The 20,000-nt window shown below is 38.7% G+C and overlaps 3 protein-coding genes across 24 annotated transcripts in view; 1 reads left to right on the plus strand and 2 right to left on the minus strand.

Annotated features, from left to right (window-relative positions):
- Positions 1-2,446, minus strand: part of hspa14 (heat shock protein 14) — a 32,542-nt gene extending 30,096 nt beyond the window's left edge. Inside the window, exons 1-4 of the mRNA XM_055159885.1 lie at positions 2,396-2,446; positions 548-711; positions 326-440; positions 138-238 (exon numbers count right to left, since the gene is read on the minus strand). Coding sequence (XP_055015860.1) covers positions 138-238; positions 326-440; positions 548-711; positions 2,396-2,446 — 431 coding nt within the window. The remainder of the gene's footprint in view (positions 1-137; positions 239-325; positions 441-547; positions 712-2,395) is intronic.
- Positions 1,762-9,663, minus strand: LOC110172378 (beta-2-microglobulin-like). Its single transcript, XM_020938238.2, has 3 exons — positions 9,505-9,663; positions 3,405-3,677; positions 1,762-2,496 (listed from the first exon to the last, which is right to left on the minus strand). The coding sequence occupies exons 1-3, from the start codon at positions 9,572-9,574 to the stop codon at positions 2,483-2,485; spliced, it is 357 nt and encodes a 118-aa protein (XP_020793897.1). The 5' UTR covers positions 9,575-9,663; the 3' UTR covers positions 1,762-2,482.
- Positions 9,664-13,444: 3,781 nt separating this feature from the next.
- tmbim4 (transmembrane BAX inhibitor motif containing 4) overlaps positions 13,445-20,000 on the plus strand; it is a 13,839-nt gene continuing 7,283 nt past the window's right edge. For all 22 annotated transcript variants that reach the window (XR_008633045.1, XR_008633043.1, XR_008633044.1 and 19 more), the window contains exons 1-3: positions 13,445-13,631; positions 17,135-17,243; positions 19,660-19,765. Coding sequence is in view for 14 of the 22 variants with exons in the window: in XM_055159921.1 (XP_055015896.1) it covers positions 13,541-13,631; positions 17,135-17,243; positions 19,660-19,765 (306 nt within the window). In the remaining 8 variants the exon portion in view is untranslated. The remainder of the gene's footprint in view (positions 13,632-17,134; positions 17,244-19,659; positions 19,766-20,000) is intronic.

Consider the following 20,000-nt stretch of genomic DNA (forward strand, 5'->3'; position numbering starts at 1 on the left):
AACGAAAAAACAACGGTTTTCTTCATTATTTGTCTCCAAAACCAAAATGAAAGATTCTGTGAAACTGCACAGACCATGTTGTACCATGTTTGTGTGTATTTTTTGATGGGACAGTGGTGACAGAGTTCAAGAGTCACTGTTTTGAGATTCCCCCAGGCCCCAGGTTCCCAGAGACAGACGCCTGCTGGTTGGTGAAGGGACAAAGGAGAATCTCAAAACAGTGAAAGGAGTGAACATCCTGTTTATGGAGCACAGGAGGAACACAAGTCAATCAAGTGGGAGAGAGATCTTTGCTTCTAAGTTTGAATAAGTTGATTCAGGACACCACAGTCGTCTCGTACATGTAAAAGAAGAACAAGAATGTCATTCTTATGAGCACATTACATATGGCTGCAGAGGTGAGCTCATCATCATCATCATCATCATCATCCTTGACTACACTGCCAACAAAGGAGGAGTGGAAAACCTTGACAAAGTAACAGGCAGAGCTGCAAGAGCAGAACCTCCCGCTGGTCTGCTTTGTCTATGGAGTGGAGCTGAACCTGACCTGGAGGCCAAGCAGAAGGAACTGGAGGAGGTTCTTCTCTGGAGGAGCTTGGAAAGGTCCTTGTGACTCCCTGTTTGCAAAGGTGACACCAGCTTCAGCAGCTTCAGCAGCTTCAGCAGCTTCAGCAGCGTCGGTGAGGCCAGTGCCGTGATCTGAACCTGACCCTGATCAAAAAGTCACACCACAAACCAACACAAGGACCCAGAAGAGAAGGAGATACAACTTTAGCTCTGCAAAGAAGAAACTGCAAAACATCTACAACCTGCTGCAAATGTGAGAAACACAGATACAAGTCTCACACGCAGAGTTTCCTCCCACTGCTCTGAATGCACTGACTAGTTTGAAATAAACATATGCAGTGGATAAACATGGAGATATTATCAATTCCAACAGTTCCAGAATATTCATGTCATTTTCAAATGCAAAAATATATACAAAAATCATAAAGGCTTTTATGTGTTTATGTGTTTTGTAAAACAGGACATGATACTTGTGATAGTCGATGTTTTTCTCCAAAAACGACTGTTGTAAAACTTACAAAAATACATTATATTTATATATTACACTTATTTATTCATGTGGGACAGTCTGTTTAGACATTTTAAATAAATCTGTAGTTCAACATTTGGTTTAGACACTCACTATGAAGGAATTCTTGGTCCGGGTCAAATTTGACCCGAACCAAACTGTGAAGGCTTCAGAAATGAACAGTATGTAAGGACTAGCATTAGCATTAGCATTAGCATTAGCATTAGTCAGCAGATTTTCGTTGAGTCACTTTCACTTTTTAGTGTAAAATCAAACTCCTGAACAGAACCACGACGCTCTGACCTCAGGGAAATGAAAATAAATCACTTTTGTGTTTTTTCTTAAAGTTCCGGACGATCTTAAAGCCTTTTTTTTTTTTTACAGTGTTTGCGGATGTTTGCCTCGTTGTGTCTCCGTGGTAACTGCTGAACATTCTTCCTGTACACATACACGTAGAACACCCCCGGCTTAAAGAAACGTTTCTATACTTTTCCAAACTATTTTGAGCGTCGAGTCTTTCCACGTCGAGGCTTCAACGTCCAAATCAGGTCTTAAATTGGTGACTCGAGTCCGACTCCTCCGGTCAACGTGAAAACATAAAATACAGATTTAAATTCCCCCAAAATTCTGACAGTTTTTTTTTTTTTTTTTTTCTACAAATTCCACCCTAAAAAAAACAGAAAACGTTTCATTTTCTAAAATTTTTATTCAAAGATCAACAGTCAAGTCATATTTACAATCAAACCGTCTCCCGTGATCTCAAATTCTACAACTGTCTAGTCCTGGTTTAGTCCTGGTCTGATTCTTTAGTCCTCTTCCTAGTCTTGGTTTAGTCCTGGTTTAGTCCTGGTTTGATCTTTTAGTCCTTTTCTTAGTCTTGATCAGTCCCGGTTTAGTCCCTGAGTCCATAGTGTCATAGCTGTACGTTTAGTCCGGTTTTAGACCTGGTTTAGTCCCGGTTAAGATCTACGGTAGTCCTGGTTTGGTCCTGGACTGGTTTGACACTAAAGTCCGAGTTTAAACCTGATTATACAGCGTCTCAGTTGGAAGCGTGGTCCGTTTTAGACCGAGTTAAGACCCACTTTAGTCCCGGTTTAGTCCCTAGTCTAGAAAACATGATTCATAAATATCGGAAAAACAATCTCAGATGACAAAAATCGAAAAAAAAAACAGAACAAAAATCAGAAATCTACGGAGAAGTCTTGGCGTATTGTGATTTAAGTGTGGTCTAAAATCCTGAACCCGCACCCAGGGTTTTGAAGAAGAAGAAGAAGAAGCGCTGAGGGAAACGATCGTGAGTTACGGAGCAGATCTGCGGACGTCCGACTGAAGACGGGACGTTCGTGTTGGATTGGTGAAGCAGCGGTGCATGATGGGAAGTGTAGGCACGAGGCAGCGCGGCCGGACTCACATGTTTGGATCTGATAAAAATAAAAAATAAAAAAACACAAACAGAGATCGGAGTTAGACCAGTTTAGATTTGAGATATTAAGATGGTTTAGTCCCAGTTTAGTCCTGGTTTAGTCCTGGTTTAGACCTGGTTTAGTCCTGGTTTTGACCTGGTTCAGTCCTGGTTTAGTCCTGGTTTTGACCTGGTTCAGTTCTGGTTTAGACCTGGTTTAGTCCTGTTTTTGACTTGTTTCAGTCCTGGTTTAGTCCTGGTTTAGTCCTGGTTTAGACCTGGTTTAGTCCTGGTTTAGACCTGGTTTAGTCCTGGTTTTGACCTGTTTCAGTCCTGGTTTAGCCCTGGTTTAGTCCTGGTTTAGTCCTGGTTTAGAGCTGGTTTAGACCTGGTTTAGTCCTGGTTTAGACTTCGTTCAGTCCTGTTTCAGTCCTGTTTTTGACTTGTTTCAGTCCTGGTTTAGTCCTGGTTTAGTCCTGGTTTAGTCCTGGTTTAGACCTGGTTTAGTCCTGGTTTAGTCCTGTGTTTAGTCCTGGTTTAGTCCGTGTTTAGTCCTGTTTAGTCCTGGTTTAGTCCTGGTTTAGACCTGGTTTAGTCCTGGTTTAGTCCTGGTTTAGTCCTGGTTTAGTCCTGGTTTAGTCCTGGTTTAGTCCTGGTTTAGACCTGGTTTAGACCTGGTTTAGTCCTGGTTTAGTCCTGGTTTAGTCCTGGTTTAGTCCTGGTTTAGTCCTGGTTTTGACCTGTTTCAGTCCTGGTTTAGTCCTGGTTTAGTCCTGGTTGAGACCTGGTTTAGACCTGGTTTAGACTTCGTTCAGTCCTGTTTCAGTCCTGTTTTTGACTTGTTTCAGTCCTGGTCCAGTCCTGGTCCAGTCCTGGTCCAGTCCTGGTCCAGTCCTGGTCCAGTCCTGGTCCAGTCCTGGTCCTCACCCCAGACGTAGTCCGTGACCCTGCCGCCGTGGTTGACCCGGCAGGTGAACTTGACGCCGCTCTCGGGGGTGAAGGGGGCGCTGTTGGTCAGGTGGAAGTGCCAGTCCTGTTTGAAGGCCAGGTCGGTCTGCTGGGCGTTGTCCAGAGGAGCGTCGCCCTTCAGGAGCGTGATGGTGATGTCCGGAGGGTGGAACTGGCTCACGTGGCAGATCAGGACGTTGCCTTTGCCGAAAAGTCCCGGATCCCGACTGTACAGCTGGACTTTGGGAGGACCTGAAGAAGAAGAAAAAAAAAAAAAAAAAAAAAAACGTTATCTTTGTCGTCTTTGTCCGAATTCCCGCTTTAAACCCAAATAAAAATGAATTCCGCTTTTAAGAAGACCACGAAAACACTTAAAGTTTGTATAGAGGATTTTTTAAGGGAAGAGAAACACAGCGACAGTCCTTTTTCAAATTCTCTTTACTCTTAAAATCGCGTTTGTTTACAGCCTCGTTCAGAATCACTGTTGAAGTTTCCCGTCTAGAAGTAATTTATCGACCGACGTGTCAGTTTTTAGATCCTTCATCTGCTTCAGTCGCGCCGTCGCTGGAAGAAATCTCCAAGAATCACCTCAGTTTGTCTTCGCTCCTTTTCTCCTTCTTTTCTTCTTTCGGCGACCTCAAAAACGGACTTTCTTTTGCGGCGAACTGGTCGTAGATTCTCGTCCGCCGTCGCGTCAAACTTTGTGCGAAATGCGAGGAAGCTGCAGTTTAAAAAAACCTCTAAGACCCGCTGCATAAACCGCGTAATCCCCGCGCGCCGACGAGTCAGTTACACTAGAAACGTAGGGAGTTTGATTGACAACCTAACAGCCAATAGAAAATGAGGAAGCTTTGTTTTCTATTGGCTGAAGTTTATCTGGCCTCAACACATCCACAGTTGATAGATTTTCATTCTTTTTTTTTTTTTGGTCACCATAATTATAAGGCTGCTGCGTCTCTGTAATGTTTTTTTGTTTGTTTGTTTGTTTGTTTGTTTTGGGGTTTTTTTAGTTTTTTTTTATTTATACTCTGTCAAATTTAAGGGATTGGATACCCAGCACATCCACAATAAGACAGACTTAACTAAACACGCATACAGAAAAAAAAAAAATAAATAAATAATAATAATAATAATAAATAAAAAATTATAAATAAAATAAATAAATAAATAAGTAAATAATAATAATAATAATAATAATAATAATAATAATAAAAAAAAAAAAAAAAAAACTTTCACTGATAATTTGAAATAAAAAAAAAAAATCCTCCATACAACCTTTAATTCTAGGGATGTAACGATGTCTAAATCTCATGGTGCGATATTTACTGCGATATTTTGAAGAGGCTGATATAATTGTAGACAGGACACTTTTTCGCTTTTAAAAAACCTTGACAAGATTTTGGTGTGAATTATTTCCATCATAATCCCAAGAAATCATGCGTCACGAATTTCAGACTTCTGATCATCGTACAATTCACACTGGGAAAGATTTTCGGAAAAAGTGAGCATCAAACCTCCATGTTTGTTTTCCCAGTGGGACGTGTCTGTTGTCAAAGTCGATCTTTTCAAGTCTTTTGAACCATTTCACTTTTGTTTCTGGTTCTGATATTGTCATATTTTAGTTTTGGGATTTGGACATCGTAATTGTTGTGGTTGTTGTTTGTTCTAACAGCGGAAAACGACTCCAGAAATTTGTTTGGGAATTGAAAAATAGTGAAAGGTGAAGGTGATGGGCAGGATTGATCCACAGGAAGAACCAAAAAGGAAACCTAATTCAGCTTTGACACTTTTGTTTTTGCGTTTTACACAAACTTAAAACCACATAAACTATAAAATGTGATAAAAAACTGTCTGTAGTCCTGGTTTGGTTCTGGTTTGGTCTTGTTTGGTCCTGGTTTGGTCCTGGTTTGGTCCCGGACTCGTCTCATACTAAAATCTGAGTTTAAACAGTCTTTGTGTTTATTTATAGTTTGGGTTTAAACCATGAACTGGTTCTGCCTGGATGAGTCCCAACCGGGCTTAGACTGGCAGAACCGGTTTAGACCTGGTTTAGATTTGGTGTAGTCCTGGTTTAGACCTGGTTCAGTCCTGGTTTAGATCTGGTTCAGTCCTGGTTTAAACTTTCCCGTTGATTAATGTTATAAAACATTTTATGGGGTTTTCCAAAGCAATAAAACAATAACTTTTAATCACTGCTCCTTTAGGCCACTAAAGACTAATCCAGTCCTGGTTCAGTCCTGGTTTAGTCCTGGTTCAGTCCTGGTTTAGTCCTGGTTTAGTCCTGGTCTAGTCCCAGTTCAGTCCCGGTTCAGTCCTGGTCTAGTCCTGGTTCAGTTCTGGTTTAGTCCTGGTTCAGTCCTGGTTCAGTCCTGGTTTAGTCCTGGTTTAGTCCTGGTTTAGTCCTGGTTTAGTCCTAGTCTAGTCCTGGTCTAGTCCCAGTTCAGTCCCGGTTCAGTCCTGGTCTAGTCCTGGTTCAGTTCTGGTTTAGTCCTGGTTCAGTCCTGGTTTAGTCCTGGTCTAGTCCTGGTTTAGACCTGGTTTAGTCCTGGTTTAGTCCTGGTTTAGTCCTGGTCTAGTCCTGGTTTAGTCCTGGTTTAGTCCTGGTTTAGTCCTGGTCTAGTCCTGGTTTAGACCTGGTCTAGTCCTGGTTTAGTCCTGGTTTAGTCCTGTTTAGTCCTGGTTTAGTCCTGGTTTAGTCCTGGTTTAGTCCTGGTTTAGTCCTGGTTCAGTCCTGGTTTAGTCCTGGTTAGTCCTGGTTAGTCCTGGTTTTAGTCCTGGTTTAGTCCTGGTTCTAGTCCTGGTTTAGTCCTGGTTTAGTCCTGGTTTAGTCCTGGTTTAGTCCTGGTCTAGTCCTGGTTTAGACCTGGTTTAGTCCTGGTTTAGTCCTGGTTTAGTCCTGGTTAGTCCTGGTTTAGTCCTGTTTAGTCCTGTTTAGTCCTGGTTTAGTCCTGGTTTAGTCCTGGTCTAGTCCTGGTTTAGTCCTGGTTAGTCCTGGTTCAGTCCTGGTTCAGTCCTGGTTTAGTCCTGGTTTAGTCCTGGTTTAGTCCTGGTCTAGTCCTGGTTTAGTCCTGGTTCAGTCCTGGTTTAGTCCTGGTTTTAGTCCTGGTTTAGTCCTGGTTTAGTCCTGGTTAGTCCTGGTTAGTCCTGGTTTAGTCCTGGTTTAGTCCTGTTAGTCCTGGTTTAGTCCTGGTTTAGTCCTGGTTTAGTCCTGGTTTAGTCCTGGTTTAGTCCTGGTTTAGTCCACACCTTTTCCTTTGTTTTTTTTCCGTCGGGGATTTTCCACTGATCAGAATAAAGTTTTAAACATTTTCACTTTTGTTTTGCGACGTTGTAAAATGTTTCGATTGATCCACGTTTAAGGTTTTTCCAGAATTGAAAATGAATTCAAATTTCATAAAGTGACGTCATGAAAAATAAAGAAAATATTTAACGTATAAATCATAAATATATAAATCTTAATCAGTAAATAAAGATTAAAAAAACACTGAATCTGACTTCGACTTTGACGCAGTTTCAAATAAATCCTCGGTTACACAATCAGGTCGGCTCAAAAATACAAGTTAAAAATAAAAAATCTGAAACACTTTTGAGGATTTTTTTGTAAAATTATTTGAAAAGTGGAAAAGTTGATGCAAACTTCACTCTTTGTCTGAGTAAACGAAGCTTAACACTGGAGAAACAACATTGAAACTCTGGAGGTCACGTTTGTTTTTATTTTGTTTTAGTCTGAGGATTGATGAGAATTAGAGACGTTTTTTTTAAGAAAAATACTCGGAAAAGTAAAATTTATTATCCCTTTGTGTATTTTGGCCTGATTTTGATCATTTTCTGAGACCCTTGGACTTTTTCTTAAGTCATTTCTGTTTGTTCAGCTTCTGATAAAAAGACTCTCAATCTTATTTACAGGTAAAAACTTGATGGAAATCTGTAAAATAAAAAACTAAAATAAAAAATAAATAAATAAAAAAAAAAGAATCTGGATTAGTCTATAGTCAAAATCCACAAATTTAAAAAAATATATTTTAAATCACAAAAATGTACTTTATAAGAACTTTTATATGAATTCTGCCTGGACTTTTTTTTTTTTTTCAGTCCTGGTTCAGTCCTGGTTTAGTCCTGGTTTAGTCCTGGTTTAGTCCTGGTTTAGAAGTTGTTTAGTGCCAGTTTAGTCCTGAGTTAGACCTGGTTTAGTCCTGAGTTAGACCTGGTTTAGACCTGGTTTAGTCCTGGTTTAGACCTGGTTTAGACCTGGTTTAGACCTGGTTTAGTCCTAGTTTAGTCTTGGTTTAGTCCCGGTTTAGTCCTGAGTTAGACCTGGTTTAGACCCGGTTTAGTCCTGAATTAGACCTGGTTTAGTCTTGGTTTAGACCCGGTTCAGTCCGTTATCTGTTTTTTTCCATTTTTCATTTAATTTTTCATTTTCAAATTAGAAAAATGAAGAAGCGAATCATTACCTGTTTTTTTTTTTTTTTTTTTTCATTTTGGTTCAAAAGTCCAGCCAAGTCTGAACTACAAAAGTTTCAGAAATTTTGATTTGAGAGTCGTTTAAATCAGGCGGAGACATAAACTTTTTAATAAATTTTACTTTTCCGAGTATTTTTCTAGTCGTTCACGTTTACTCCGTCTTGAAAAACGTCTGTAATTCTCATCAATCCTCAGACTAAAACAAAAAAAACAAACGTGACCTCCAGAGTTTCAGTGTCGTTTCTTCGGTGTTCAGCTTCATCTGCGTCAGCTACAAAACAAACAAAACTAATTTTCACACAAATTTTACAAAAATAACAAAAGTATTTCAAAATTTTTACTTTTAACTTGTATTTTTGAGATAAACTGAGGATTTGTGTGAAACTGCATCAAAGTCAAAGTCAAATTCAAAGTTTTTTTATATTTATGACTTAAACTTGAATTTTTTTTTATTTTAATTTTAATTAATTTTCATTCTGATGATCAGGAAAGGCCTTAAAAAGTTTTACGTAAAAGTCGTACGCACCTCTGGCTGCAGCTGTGACTCTTCAGGATCCAGATCATTTAAGATTATTTTATTGTTTATTGTATATTTTATTTGCATTTTACACTGAAACTTAAAAAAAATAAAAAAATAAAAATTCTCAACCAGATTAAGAAACGTCGAGACTAAAGACTTCTTGAAATAAAGTGAATTGTTGATGAAAATAAGAACTTTTTTTTTTGACGTTTTGAGTTTGATTTGTTAAAAATGTAAGTTTTTTAAAAATAAAGACATTATTTTTGATTCTGACTTGTTTCATTAAAGCAGAACTCGGATTAAAGAGGAAACACAAAATGGCCGAGTGTTTATTTTATTCTTTCGATTCGGTTTAATAAAAAAAAAAAAAAGATGTAAAAAATGATCAAAATTGTTTTATTATTTGTATGTTTCGTACTTTATAACAAGACATTTTAGGATTTCTGTTTACAGTTTTACTAAAATTATAAAGTCAAATTAATCTTGCATTTTATTTTATTGCTCAAAGTTACCACAAAGACAAAATGGATGCCAAAATTTGCCAAAACACTTTCACTTTGACGCTGCTGTTACGCATTTTATTTGACGTTATTGGAAAAACTTCGACGCGAGACACAAATAAACGTCTTTTTTTGGCATAAATTGTAGCTGCTAAATACATTTCATAAAAGTTTTAAGTCTATAGTTTTGTCTCGGTTTGAGTCGGTGAAGTCCACGCTTTTGCTTTCTCAACCTTGCACACTTAAAATTTTAAAGTTTTTAAACCCAAACATTGAGCATAATCGATATTTAACGAGTTTAAGCAAACACTTAAATTATAAAATGGCACGAATTAAAACTGCGTCATTGCTTTTTGTTTACTTTCACTTTCGCGGATCCACTTTTCCCCAAGATTATTCCAGAGATTTTGCAAAAGAAAAAAAAAAAAAAATGTATAAGACATTGAAACAAAACTAAACAAAACAAAACATGAGCATGAAACGTGGCAAATTCTGTGAAGCGACGTTAATCACATCGTGTAAATAAATACTGGGTTAAGTTTCGTTTGCGATAATTTGATAATTTTGATAATTTTCTGATAAAAATGAGACTTACTCCGCATGTAGCCGGCATCAACGGCGCAGAAAACAGCCACGAGGGCCACGAAGCTCAGATAATTCTTCATTTTCGGCTCTTGATTCAAGCTTGTCACCAACAAACAGCCCGGTGCGTCCGATCTCTCTGCAGTGGCCGCGCGACTGAAGCCAAACCGCGGCGGACCGTGCGTCAAAAGCGCCGTTACGCACCGCCCATTCTCTTGAAAATCGGCCAATCAGAACGCGTTGCCAGGTAGAAGCGGTCCTCACAGGTTGTGGCAGCGCTGAACGGGGCTCTACGGAAAGTCCCAACCGGTGAGTTAAGTTTCGTTTTTGGGATGACGAAGGTTGAATAAAAACGGGAGGCGCCGAAGTGACCCCTGCTGGACGCTCGCGGGTCCTACAGGCTCAGGTGGGGACCGAGTCTTTGACCTCAAGTCCGAGTCGAGTCCGGGTCCGAGTCGTCTGCTTCAAGTCTTTAAACCAAAATACCAAATACGGCTTAGATTTTTTGCGATTTATATGAATTTTAAACTAAATTGTACTTACAGTTGTAGGGAGTATTATCTGTTACATAAGGGCGAGCTGTTGAACAGTTGTAGGGAGTATTATCTGTTACATAAGGGTGAGTTGTTGTACAGTTGTAGGGAGTATTATCTGTGACATAAGGGTGAGTTGTTGTACACTTGTAGGGAGTATTATCTGTGACATAAGGGTGAGTTGTCGAACAGTTGTAGGGAGTATTATCTGTTGTTGTACAGTTGTAGGGAGTGTTATCTGTTGTTGTACAGTTGTAGGGAGTATTATCTGTGACATAAGGGTGAGTTGTTGTACAGTTGTAGGGAGTATTATCTGTGACATAAGGGTGAGTTGTTGTACACTTGTAGGGAGTATTATCTGTGACATAAGGGTGAGTTGTTGTACAGCTTGTAGGGAGTATTATCTGTTACATAAGGGTGAGTTGTTGTACACTTGTAGGGAGTATTATCTGTGACATAAGGGTGAGTTGTTGTACAGTTGTAGGGAGTATTATCTGTTACATAAGGGTGAGTTGTCGAACAGTTGTAGGGAGTATTATCTGTTGTTGTACAGTTGTAGGGAGTATTATCTGTGACATAAGGGTGAGTTGTTGTACACTTGTAGGGAGTATTATCTGTGACATAAGGGTGAGTTGTTGTACACTTGTAGGGAGTATATCTGTGACATAAGGGGAGTTGTTGTACACTTGTAGGAGTATTATCTGTGACATAAGGGCGAGTTGTTGTACAGTTGTAGGGAGTATTATCTGTTGTTGTACAGTTGTAGGGAGTATTATCTGTTACATAAGGGTGAGTTGTTGTACAGTTGTAGGGAGTATTATCTGTTGTTGTACAGTTGTAGGGAGTATTATCTGTTACATAAGGGGGAGTTGTTGTACAGTTGTAGGGAGTATTATCTGAGTTAATGAAAGAGAAGAGTGTCAAATGAAAAAATTCAGTCATAATAGAATGTTATTACCATTATAGATTGTAGTAGTAGTAGTAGGAGTAGGAGTAGTAGTAGTAGTAGTAGTAGTAGTGTTGTCAGAATAAGATTAAGAATGTGGACTGAATCTACAAGATAATTACCAGAAACATTACTTTACAGGGGAAGTAAGGAAAGACAGCAGTATTCAAGTAGTAGTAGCAGAAGTAGTAGTAGTAGGAGTAGGAGTAGAGTAAGTGAAAATGCCAACACAACGTGAGTCTTTTTGTTCAAAGTCCAAGTCATGTCAGTGTTCTTCAGTTACCAAAGTTGTAAGGGTAGAAGTATATATAGTAGTAGTAGTAGCAGTAGTAGTAATAGTAGTCGAATGTGGACTAAATGTACAAGATAATTACCAGAAACATTACTTTACAGGAGAAGTAAGGACAGACAGCAGTATTCAAATATTAATAGAAGTAGTAGTAGTAGTTGTGGTAGTAGTAGTTGCAGTAGTAGTGGTTGCAGTAGTAGTAATAGTTGCAGTAATAGTAGTTGTAGTAATAGAAGTAGTAGTAGTAGTGTAGTAGTAGTAGTAGTAGTAGTAGTAGTAGTAGTAGTAGTAGTAGTAGTAGTAGTAGTAGTAGTAGTAGTAGTAGTAGTAGTAGTAGTAGTAGTAGTAGTAGTAGTAGTAGTAGTAGTAGTAGTAGTAGTAGTAGTAGTAGTAGTAGTAGTAGTAGTAGTAGTAGTAGTAGTAGTAGTAGTAGTAGTAGTAGTAGTAGTAGTAGTAGTAGTAGTAGTAGTAGTAGTAGTAGTAGTAGTAGTAGTAGTAGTAGTAGTAGTAGTAGTAGTAGTAGTAGTAGTAGTAGTAGTAGTAGTAGTAGTAGTAGTAGTAGTAGTAGTAGTAGTAGTAGTAGTAGTAGTAGTAGTAGTAGTAGTAGTAGTAGTAGTAGTAGTAGTAGTAGTAGTAGTAGTAGTAGTAGTAGTAGTAGTAGTAGTAGTAGTAGTAGTAGTAGTAGTAGTAGTAGTAGTAGTAGTAGTAGTAGTAGTAGTAGTAGTAGTAGTAGTAGTAGTAGTAGTAGTAGTAGTAGTAGTAGTAGTAGTAGTAGTAGTAGTAGTAGTTGTAGTAGTAGTAGTAGTAGCAGTAGTACAGACAGACGTCCTCCCCTCAGACGCTCCTCTCCACGTGGAGGAGCAGCGGCTCTACTCCGAGCTCCTCCTGTGTGACTGAGCTCCTCGCTCTATCTCTAAGGGAGCACCCAGACGCCCTGCGGAGGAAACTCATTTTGGCCGCTTGTATCTTGATTATTGGTGTCAAATTATCATGTTAATTGCAATTAATTAATTACAGTCATATTTAGCGCGTTATGTTTTTTAATCGTGTTAATCTTATTTTTAATCTCTAACTTTACTGTTTCTGTGCAAGTCGCCTTATTATAAAATCTGTTTTTATGTGTTGTTGGGACACAGTCGCACTGTGCAGTCCTGCTCCGCTCGCTCCCGCAAACAATTATAATTTTCATTCCCGTTCTCGCCGCATCTGTGATAAACCTGCACATGTCTGATCTGAAAACATCACGACACAAACACAGAACAGACTCACCTTCAGCAGAACATCCCTCTGTCACAGAGAGAACACTCATATTCCACTGAGTCGTGTCCTTTAGTCCAACACAAACTGAACCACATCAGCGACACAAGAGCGTTTTTTTTTCTTTTCTCCACTTAGTTTATGCAAATGAGTCATGCAGTTTTAAGTTTTGTTTCTGTGAGACTTGTACAAATCTGAAATAAACACATGATAATGTCAAACAGCTGATGTGGCTCTAGAGTAGTGATGTTTATATGTCGTAAAGTTGAGTTTACTTATGCAGATTAGTAACAGTAACAATGATGATACTTATATAAAAACGTTAATGATAGTATGAAAATAATGTAATAATGAATTCAAATGAAAATACCTCAAGTTGAAGCTTTTCTCAGCAATTTTCAGGTGAGAATAAAAAAGAGATTAATTAGATTAATTAATTACAAATCATAATTAATTAATCTCCCCACTTTTTAATCGCTTGACAGCACTAATCTTAATCTCGTCGTTTGGGTCATTACCCAGAGCTCATGAGCAGAGGTGAGGGGAGGAACGGAGACTGACGCTAAATTACACATTTCATCATAAATTATACTTTTTGTGAATCCCAAACACTATTTTCAGGTTAGAAAACTGTATTTTTTCAATCCTTCTGAACAGAGAAGCAAAGTAAATAAGATCATTTTAAATCGTTGCTTATTTTTGTTGTTATAATGTCATAAAACCAAAGCAGTCAGGTCTGGTCGTCAGTTTATCATTGTAAATAAATGTCAACAACATTCTGATGACATAAGATTTGAAAGGGATTATTATTATTATTATTATTATTATTATTATTATTATTATTATTATTCACATTTTACTTATTTGTTTTAAATTTTTGTGTTTTACTTTTATCGCGTCTCTGTCGTCATGTGACCGGAAGTACAGATCGTGATGCGCAGAAGCCGGAAGTAGCGGAGCTCGTTTATTTTTCTGCGTTTTTGTTTTTCCCTAAACAGAAAAAAAAAGCGTCAAAAGCGCAAACATGAACAGCGACAAATACCCGCGCTCCTCCATCGAGGATGACTTTAACTACGGCACCAACGTGGCCACGGCCTCGGTGCAGATCCGGATGGGTGAGTCCAGCCCCGGTACCGTCCGAAACAAACCGACACGGCGCCATTACACGAGCCGAGTCTTTACACTTACACATGTGTTATTTTATTTTATTTATTTTTATTTACGGTTTATTCTGCCTGTGTTACTGTCACAAGTGTTGACAGCTGTTAAAAAAAAAAAAAAAATCCTGTTCTCTGATGACGTAGACAGAGTCCGGTCGTTACAGAATTCGGTCCTTTAGACTCCCAGATATGTTATTTTTATTTTATTTATTTTTATTTTTGGTTTATTATGCCCGCGTTACTGTCACAAGTGTTGAAAGCAGTAAAAAATTAAATAAAATAAATAAATAAATCCTGTTTTCTGATGACGCAGACAGAGTCCGGTCGTTACAGAATTCGGTTCGTTAGACTCCCAGATGTGTTATTTTTATTTTATTTATTTTTATTTATGGTTTATTCTGCCTGCATTACTGTCACATGTGTTGACAGCTGTAAAAAGGAAAATAAAAAATAAATAAATAAATCCTGTTCTCTGATGACGTAGACAGAGTCCGGTCGTTACAGAATTCGGTTCGTTAGACTCCCAGATGTGTTATTTTTATTTTATTTACAGTTTATTCTGCCTGCGTTACTGTCACAAGTGTTGACAACTGTAATTATTATTATTATTTTAAAAAAATAAAATAAAATCCCGTCCTCTGATGACGTGTGACAGTCCGAGCGTTACAGAATTCGGTTCTTTTGACTCCCAGATATGTTATTTTTATTCTATTTATTTTTATTTACGGTTTATTTTGCCTGTGTTACTGTCACAAGTGTTGACGGCTGTAATTATTATTTCTCAAATTTAGAAGATTCAGTTCTTTAGACTCACAGATTTGTCATTTTTATTCACAACAGTCGGTTTATTCTGTCTGTGCTACTGACAACTGTAATTATTACTTCTCAAAACAAAAAAAAAAAAAATCCCGTGATGTCCTCTGATGACATAGACAGAGTGATAAGTTGTTAAAATAAAATAAATCTTTTAGTAAAGCACATTATTATTGACTTTTCACTTGCAACTGGATGAACTGTTTATTTTTTACACTCTAGATTCTTCCAAAAAAGATCAAGTATTGTGTAATTAATTAATGTAATATTAATATTTGTAAAAATTCCCCATTAAGACAAATCATTATTTAAACTGTTTTTGAGTGAGTTTCAACAATATGTAGGAAGTATTTTACCATTTCCCAACCCCAAAACCTGAAAACTTAGACTTGAACTGCATTTATCTGGTGTTAAATACAGCTGTCTGTGTTAGTTTGTGTTGTAAAAACTATATTCAAAATATAAAAATAAAAAGCAAAATGCATTTTCAAACTGTGCTGTAGGAAAGAAAGTGAAAGTGTGTTGTGAAGCTGCGTCACAGCCGTTTCCAAAAACAAAAAGAAACATTTTACAGTTTACTTTGAATTGTCTCTTTTGATTTCATGTTTTTTTGGTCCAGAACATTTATAAACAAGTTGTACCGCTGCGTTCTCACCAGGTTTATGACAAAAACAGCTAAAAAAAGACAAACAAACAAAACTAAAATTGAGTGTTATTCATTTAAGAGCACAGAAACACAGAACACAGGAGTGAGATTGATAGATAGTGAGTTAGTACATTGACCCCAGAGTACATTTACCCCGGGGTAGTAAAGTGACCCCCCATAGGGTTTTGACTCCTCTTACTTTTTTCTTTAGTAGTTACTTATCTGATTATTATTTCTCATGTCATTTACTTTTATTATATACTGCTACATATTCACGATCTTTTAAGGTATTTTAAGGAATGTTTTGATGGAGAACGACTTGGTGTTTTGTGTAAATGGGCCCAGTCAAGCAGAAGTAAACATCAAGACCAAAAATTCAAGTTAATTCATCTGATATAAAAATGTATTGAACAGATACATATGTACTCTAGTTTATGAAACTGTTTACCTTTTTTCTGTACCATTTTTGGTTCTAAAGTTCCATCTGTTTTAAACAGACCATGTATGAAACATGGAACAAAAATTATTTCCCAAATTTCAAAGACCTGAAAATCATGTAAATAAATGTTTGTATTTCATCATGTCTTGTGTTATTCCATCTTTGAACTGTTGATGAAGGTACAGGATTTAAAAAAAAAAATAATTTTAAATGATAAAAATGTTCTTGGAAGGACTGACATATTTTATAGAAATAGTTTTTTTCATTTTGAAGTAATATTAAAGTTTTCAGAAGAAAAAAGTGACAAATGATGTAAAATCCTGCACCTTCTACTTGTTTGTACAATTTTCCCTCCGTTACTTTTCCCTCCGTTACCATGAACTTTCTTAATAAAAAATCTCATGAGTCAAAAAGTAAGAGGTTTTTCAACCTAATCTTGTACCATATGGTAGAAAACTATATGAAGCAAATATTCAAACCAGTTTGTTAAGGATATGTAAGTGAGAACCAAGAGTTATCACTGTTTGGATTTATTGACCAAAAAGTGCTGCATATTTCATTCCCTCCGTTACCGACATGAGTTTTAAAATTTTTTGTCTTGAACTTGAAAGAATCTCACAGGTTTAACTTGACCCTGTTGGAGTGTAACTCTTTCCTACATTCTGATACTTTACTTATTTCAATAGTTCCTCTAGTTTCTGAATAAGAGACATTTGAATGTCAAAAATCTGCCCCTGTTTCCCTCCGTTACCACTTGACCAGACCCAACTGTAACATATTGTTAAAATTACATATACATAGAAATCTTGTCACTTTTTATATTGTATTTTACATTGTTATGGTTTTTAGTTTGCTCTGTTCAGGTAATCCACATGTAATATTAAGTGAAGTTATTGATTACATTTTGGTCCAGGGACTTTGATCCCAAAGGGGCCGGATCAGAAAACTCATGGCATATTTTATTTTTCTCTTTCTTTTACAAAATATGAAAATATTATGAACAACCTGAAACAGGAGTCAAAATACTGTTTGTTACATTGACCCCGGGGTCACGTCTCATCATCCAATCAGACGCACTGTTATTAAGAATTAAATGTGTTTTCTAGAGCAACAGAACACAAAAACGAACAGAGACAAGAGAAGTGTAACGAAACAACCACATGTCTCTCCTCAGACGGTGGTTTCTGTGTCACAGTGGTGAAGGTTTTATATTACGCAAAAAACGGACTCTTGTAAGCGTTAAGTCGTGTTCTAATGTTGTTCCTTCTTCAAAAACAGAGCTGGAGTTGTGTTTTTGTTTCATTATTTCATCATTTTATTATTACTCTGTCTACATCTCCAAAGCTCCAAACATTTAAAAAAGTTCATGTTGTGAAAATAGAAAAGAATCTTACAAAATCTGAATGAAACAAAACACAACTCCAGGTCTGTTTGTGACGAGGAAACGACGTCAGAACAGATCAGAGAACAGAGAGTGATGTCGTTTAAGGTTCCTGGTTAAAAATCAGGTGCAGAATGACCTTTGACCTTTGACCTCTGACCTGTTGTGTGTTTGTCCAGATTTCCTGCGTAAAGTTTACAGCCTCCTGAGTCTGCAGCTCGTCCTCACCACAGCCACGTCGGCCCTGTTCATGTTCTGCCAACCGCTCAAGGAGTTCGTCCACAGCAGGTCAGTGAACGCACCGTAACAGTGAACGCACCGTAACAGTGAACGCACCGTAACAGTGAACGCACCGTAACAGGTCAGTGAACGCACCGTAACGCACCGTAACAGGTCAGTGAACGCACCGTAACAGTGAACGCACCGTAACAGTGAACGCACCGTAACAGTGAACGCACCGTAACAGGTCAGTGAACGCACCGTAACAGGGTAACAGTGAACGCACCGTAACAGGTCAGTGAACGCACGTAACACCGTAACAGGTCAGTGAACGCACCGTAACAGGTCAGCGTAACGCAAACACCGTAACAGTGAACGCACCGTAACAGGTCAGTGAACGCATCGTAACAGTGAACGCAGCATAACAGTGAACGCACCGTAACAGTGAACGCACCGTAACAGCCAACGCACTGTAACAGTGAACGCACCGTAACAGGTCAGTGAACGCACCGTAACAGGTCAGTGAACGCACCGTAACAGGTCAGCGAACGCACCGTAACAGGTCAGCGAACGCACCGTAACAGTGAACGCACCGTAACAGGTCAGTGAACGCATCGTAACAGTGAACGCAGCATAACAGTGAACGCACCGTAACAGTGAACGCACCGTAACAGGTCAGTGAACGCACCGTAACAGGTCAGTGAACGCACCGTAACAGGTCAGCGAACGCACCGTAACAGGTCAGCGAACGCACCGTAACAGGTCAAACGCAACGCACCGTAACAGGTCAGCGAACGCACCGTAACAGTGAACGCACCGTAACAGTGAACGCACCGTAACAGCGAACGCACCGTAACAATGAATGCACCCTAACAGCACCGTAACAGTGAACGCACCGTAACAGTGAACGCACCGTAACAGTGAATGCACCGTAACAGTGAATGCACCGTAACAGTGAACGCACCCTAACAGCACCGTAACAGTGAATGCACCCTAACAGCACCGTAACAGTGAACGCACCGTAACAGTGAATGCACCGTAACAGTGAACGCACCGTAACAGTGAACGCACCCTAACAGCAAATTTTATTTTGAACGTGATGAAGAATTTTCCAGAGGAGGTGTCTTCCAACTCGAGACACACGTTTGTTTTGTCTGAAATGTTCCGCAGTACGGCATTAAACCCTTTTATCTTCAAGGAGACCAAATCAGACGCAGTTCCTGGTCAGATCTGTGGAGAGGCGACCCCACTCACAGTCACAATGTCTGTTTTTCTCTGGATTTTTGAGCTTTAAAACCACCTGTGATTGAATAAATGTGAAGTAGAGCTGTTTAAAGTCACACTGTGGAACATTCCAGGCACAGCAATGACTTCTCCAAGCAACAAGCAACCAAAAAGTTACACAGTGCCGCTTTAATGAATATAAAATAGGCCCAAGTGAGCTGATGTGAGGGCCAGGTTCAGCACACGGTGAAAGAAGAATGTGAAAAATGCTCCGAGACAAAAGCAGAACCGGTTTTACAGTTTTGTTTTTTTTATTTGGCGTAATATCGAAAGCGCCGCAGCAGAACTTGTTTGAATAGAGACAAAACAAACGAGGATCGACCAAAACACGGATCGAGAATGATTTGAATAAACGCAAAACTAAAGAGCGAGCATAGGATCTAAAAACAAATAAAAGGTTCATTCTGTGCGACTTTCACAGAGACTTTTGGCTAAAATCAGGGTCAGAAATATCGAAAAATCAGGTCTAATCGATACTAAAACTGATATCGAAACTAGATCCTCATTTTTTGTGGGTATCAAAAACTAAAATAGTTCCAGAATCTTTCCTGAATGTGTTTAGAACGACCTGGAGCTGGACCAGAACAAGAATAAAACACAGAGACTAAAATACATGGACCTGGTTTAGTCCTGGTGTTAGACCCAGTTTAGTCCTAGTTAAGTCCTGGTTTAGACCTGGTTAATTTAGTTCTTGTTCAGACCTGGTTTAGTCCTGGTTTTGTTCTGGTTTAGTCCTGGTTTAGACCTGGTTTAGTTCTGGTTTAGTCCTGGTTTAGACCTGGTTTAGTTTTTTAGTCCTGGTCTGGTTTAGTTCTGGTTTAGTCCTGGTTTAGTCCTGGTTTAGAGTCCTGGTTTAGTCCTGGTTTAGTCCTGGTTTAGTCCTGGTTTAGTCCTTTTAGTCCTGGTTTAGTCCTGGTTTAGTCCTGGTTTAGTCTGGTTTAGGTTTAGATTTTAGGTTTAGTCTGGTTTAGTCCTGGTTTAGTCCTGGTTTAGTCCTGGTTTAGTTCTGGTTTAGACCTGGTTTAGACCTGGTTTAGTCCTGGTTTAGTCCTGGTTTAGTCCTGGTTTAGATTTTAGTGGTTTAGATCATGTTTAGACCTGGTTTAGGGTTTAGGGCAGGTTTAGACATGTGATTTTTAGACTGTGAAGAGTGGTGGAGTTTGTGGTGTAAACAAACGGGTTTTATGTTGGTGTTTTCCAGCCCCGCCCTGGTCCTGGCCTCGGCTCTCGGGTCTCTGGTTCTGCTCCTGGCTCTGTTCGTCTACAGACACCAGCACCCGGTCAACCTGTACCTGCTGCTCACCTTTGTAAGAAACAACACCACAAATATAAAAACACTTCAACACTTCAACAGAGTCACATTAAACCACACAGAAGAAAATAACTCTCACACAATCAGTTTGAACATTTTCTCTGTTTATATGAGTCCAATCTGTTCTAGAGTTCTCTAGTTCTGGTTTAGTCCTGGTTTACCTGGTTTAGACCTGGTTTAGTCCTGGTTTAGTCCTGGTTTCCTGGTTTAGACCTGGTTTAGTCCTGGTT

The sequence above is a fragment of the Boleophthalmus pectinirostris genome, unplaced genomic scaffold (assembly GCF_026225935.1).
Source record: "Boleophthalmus pectinirostris isolate CB_2022bp ecotype Guang Dong unplaced genomic scaffold, ASM2622593v1 HiC_scaffold_2825, whole genome shotgun sequence".
NCBI classification, from domain to species: Eukaryota; Metazoa; Chordata; class Actinopteri; order Gobiiformes; family Gobiidae; genus Boleophthalmus; species Boleophthalmus pectinirostris.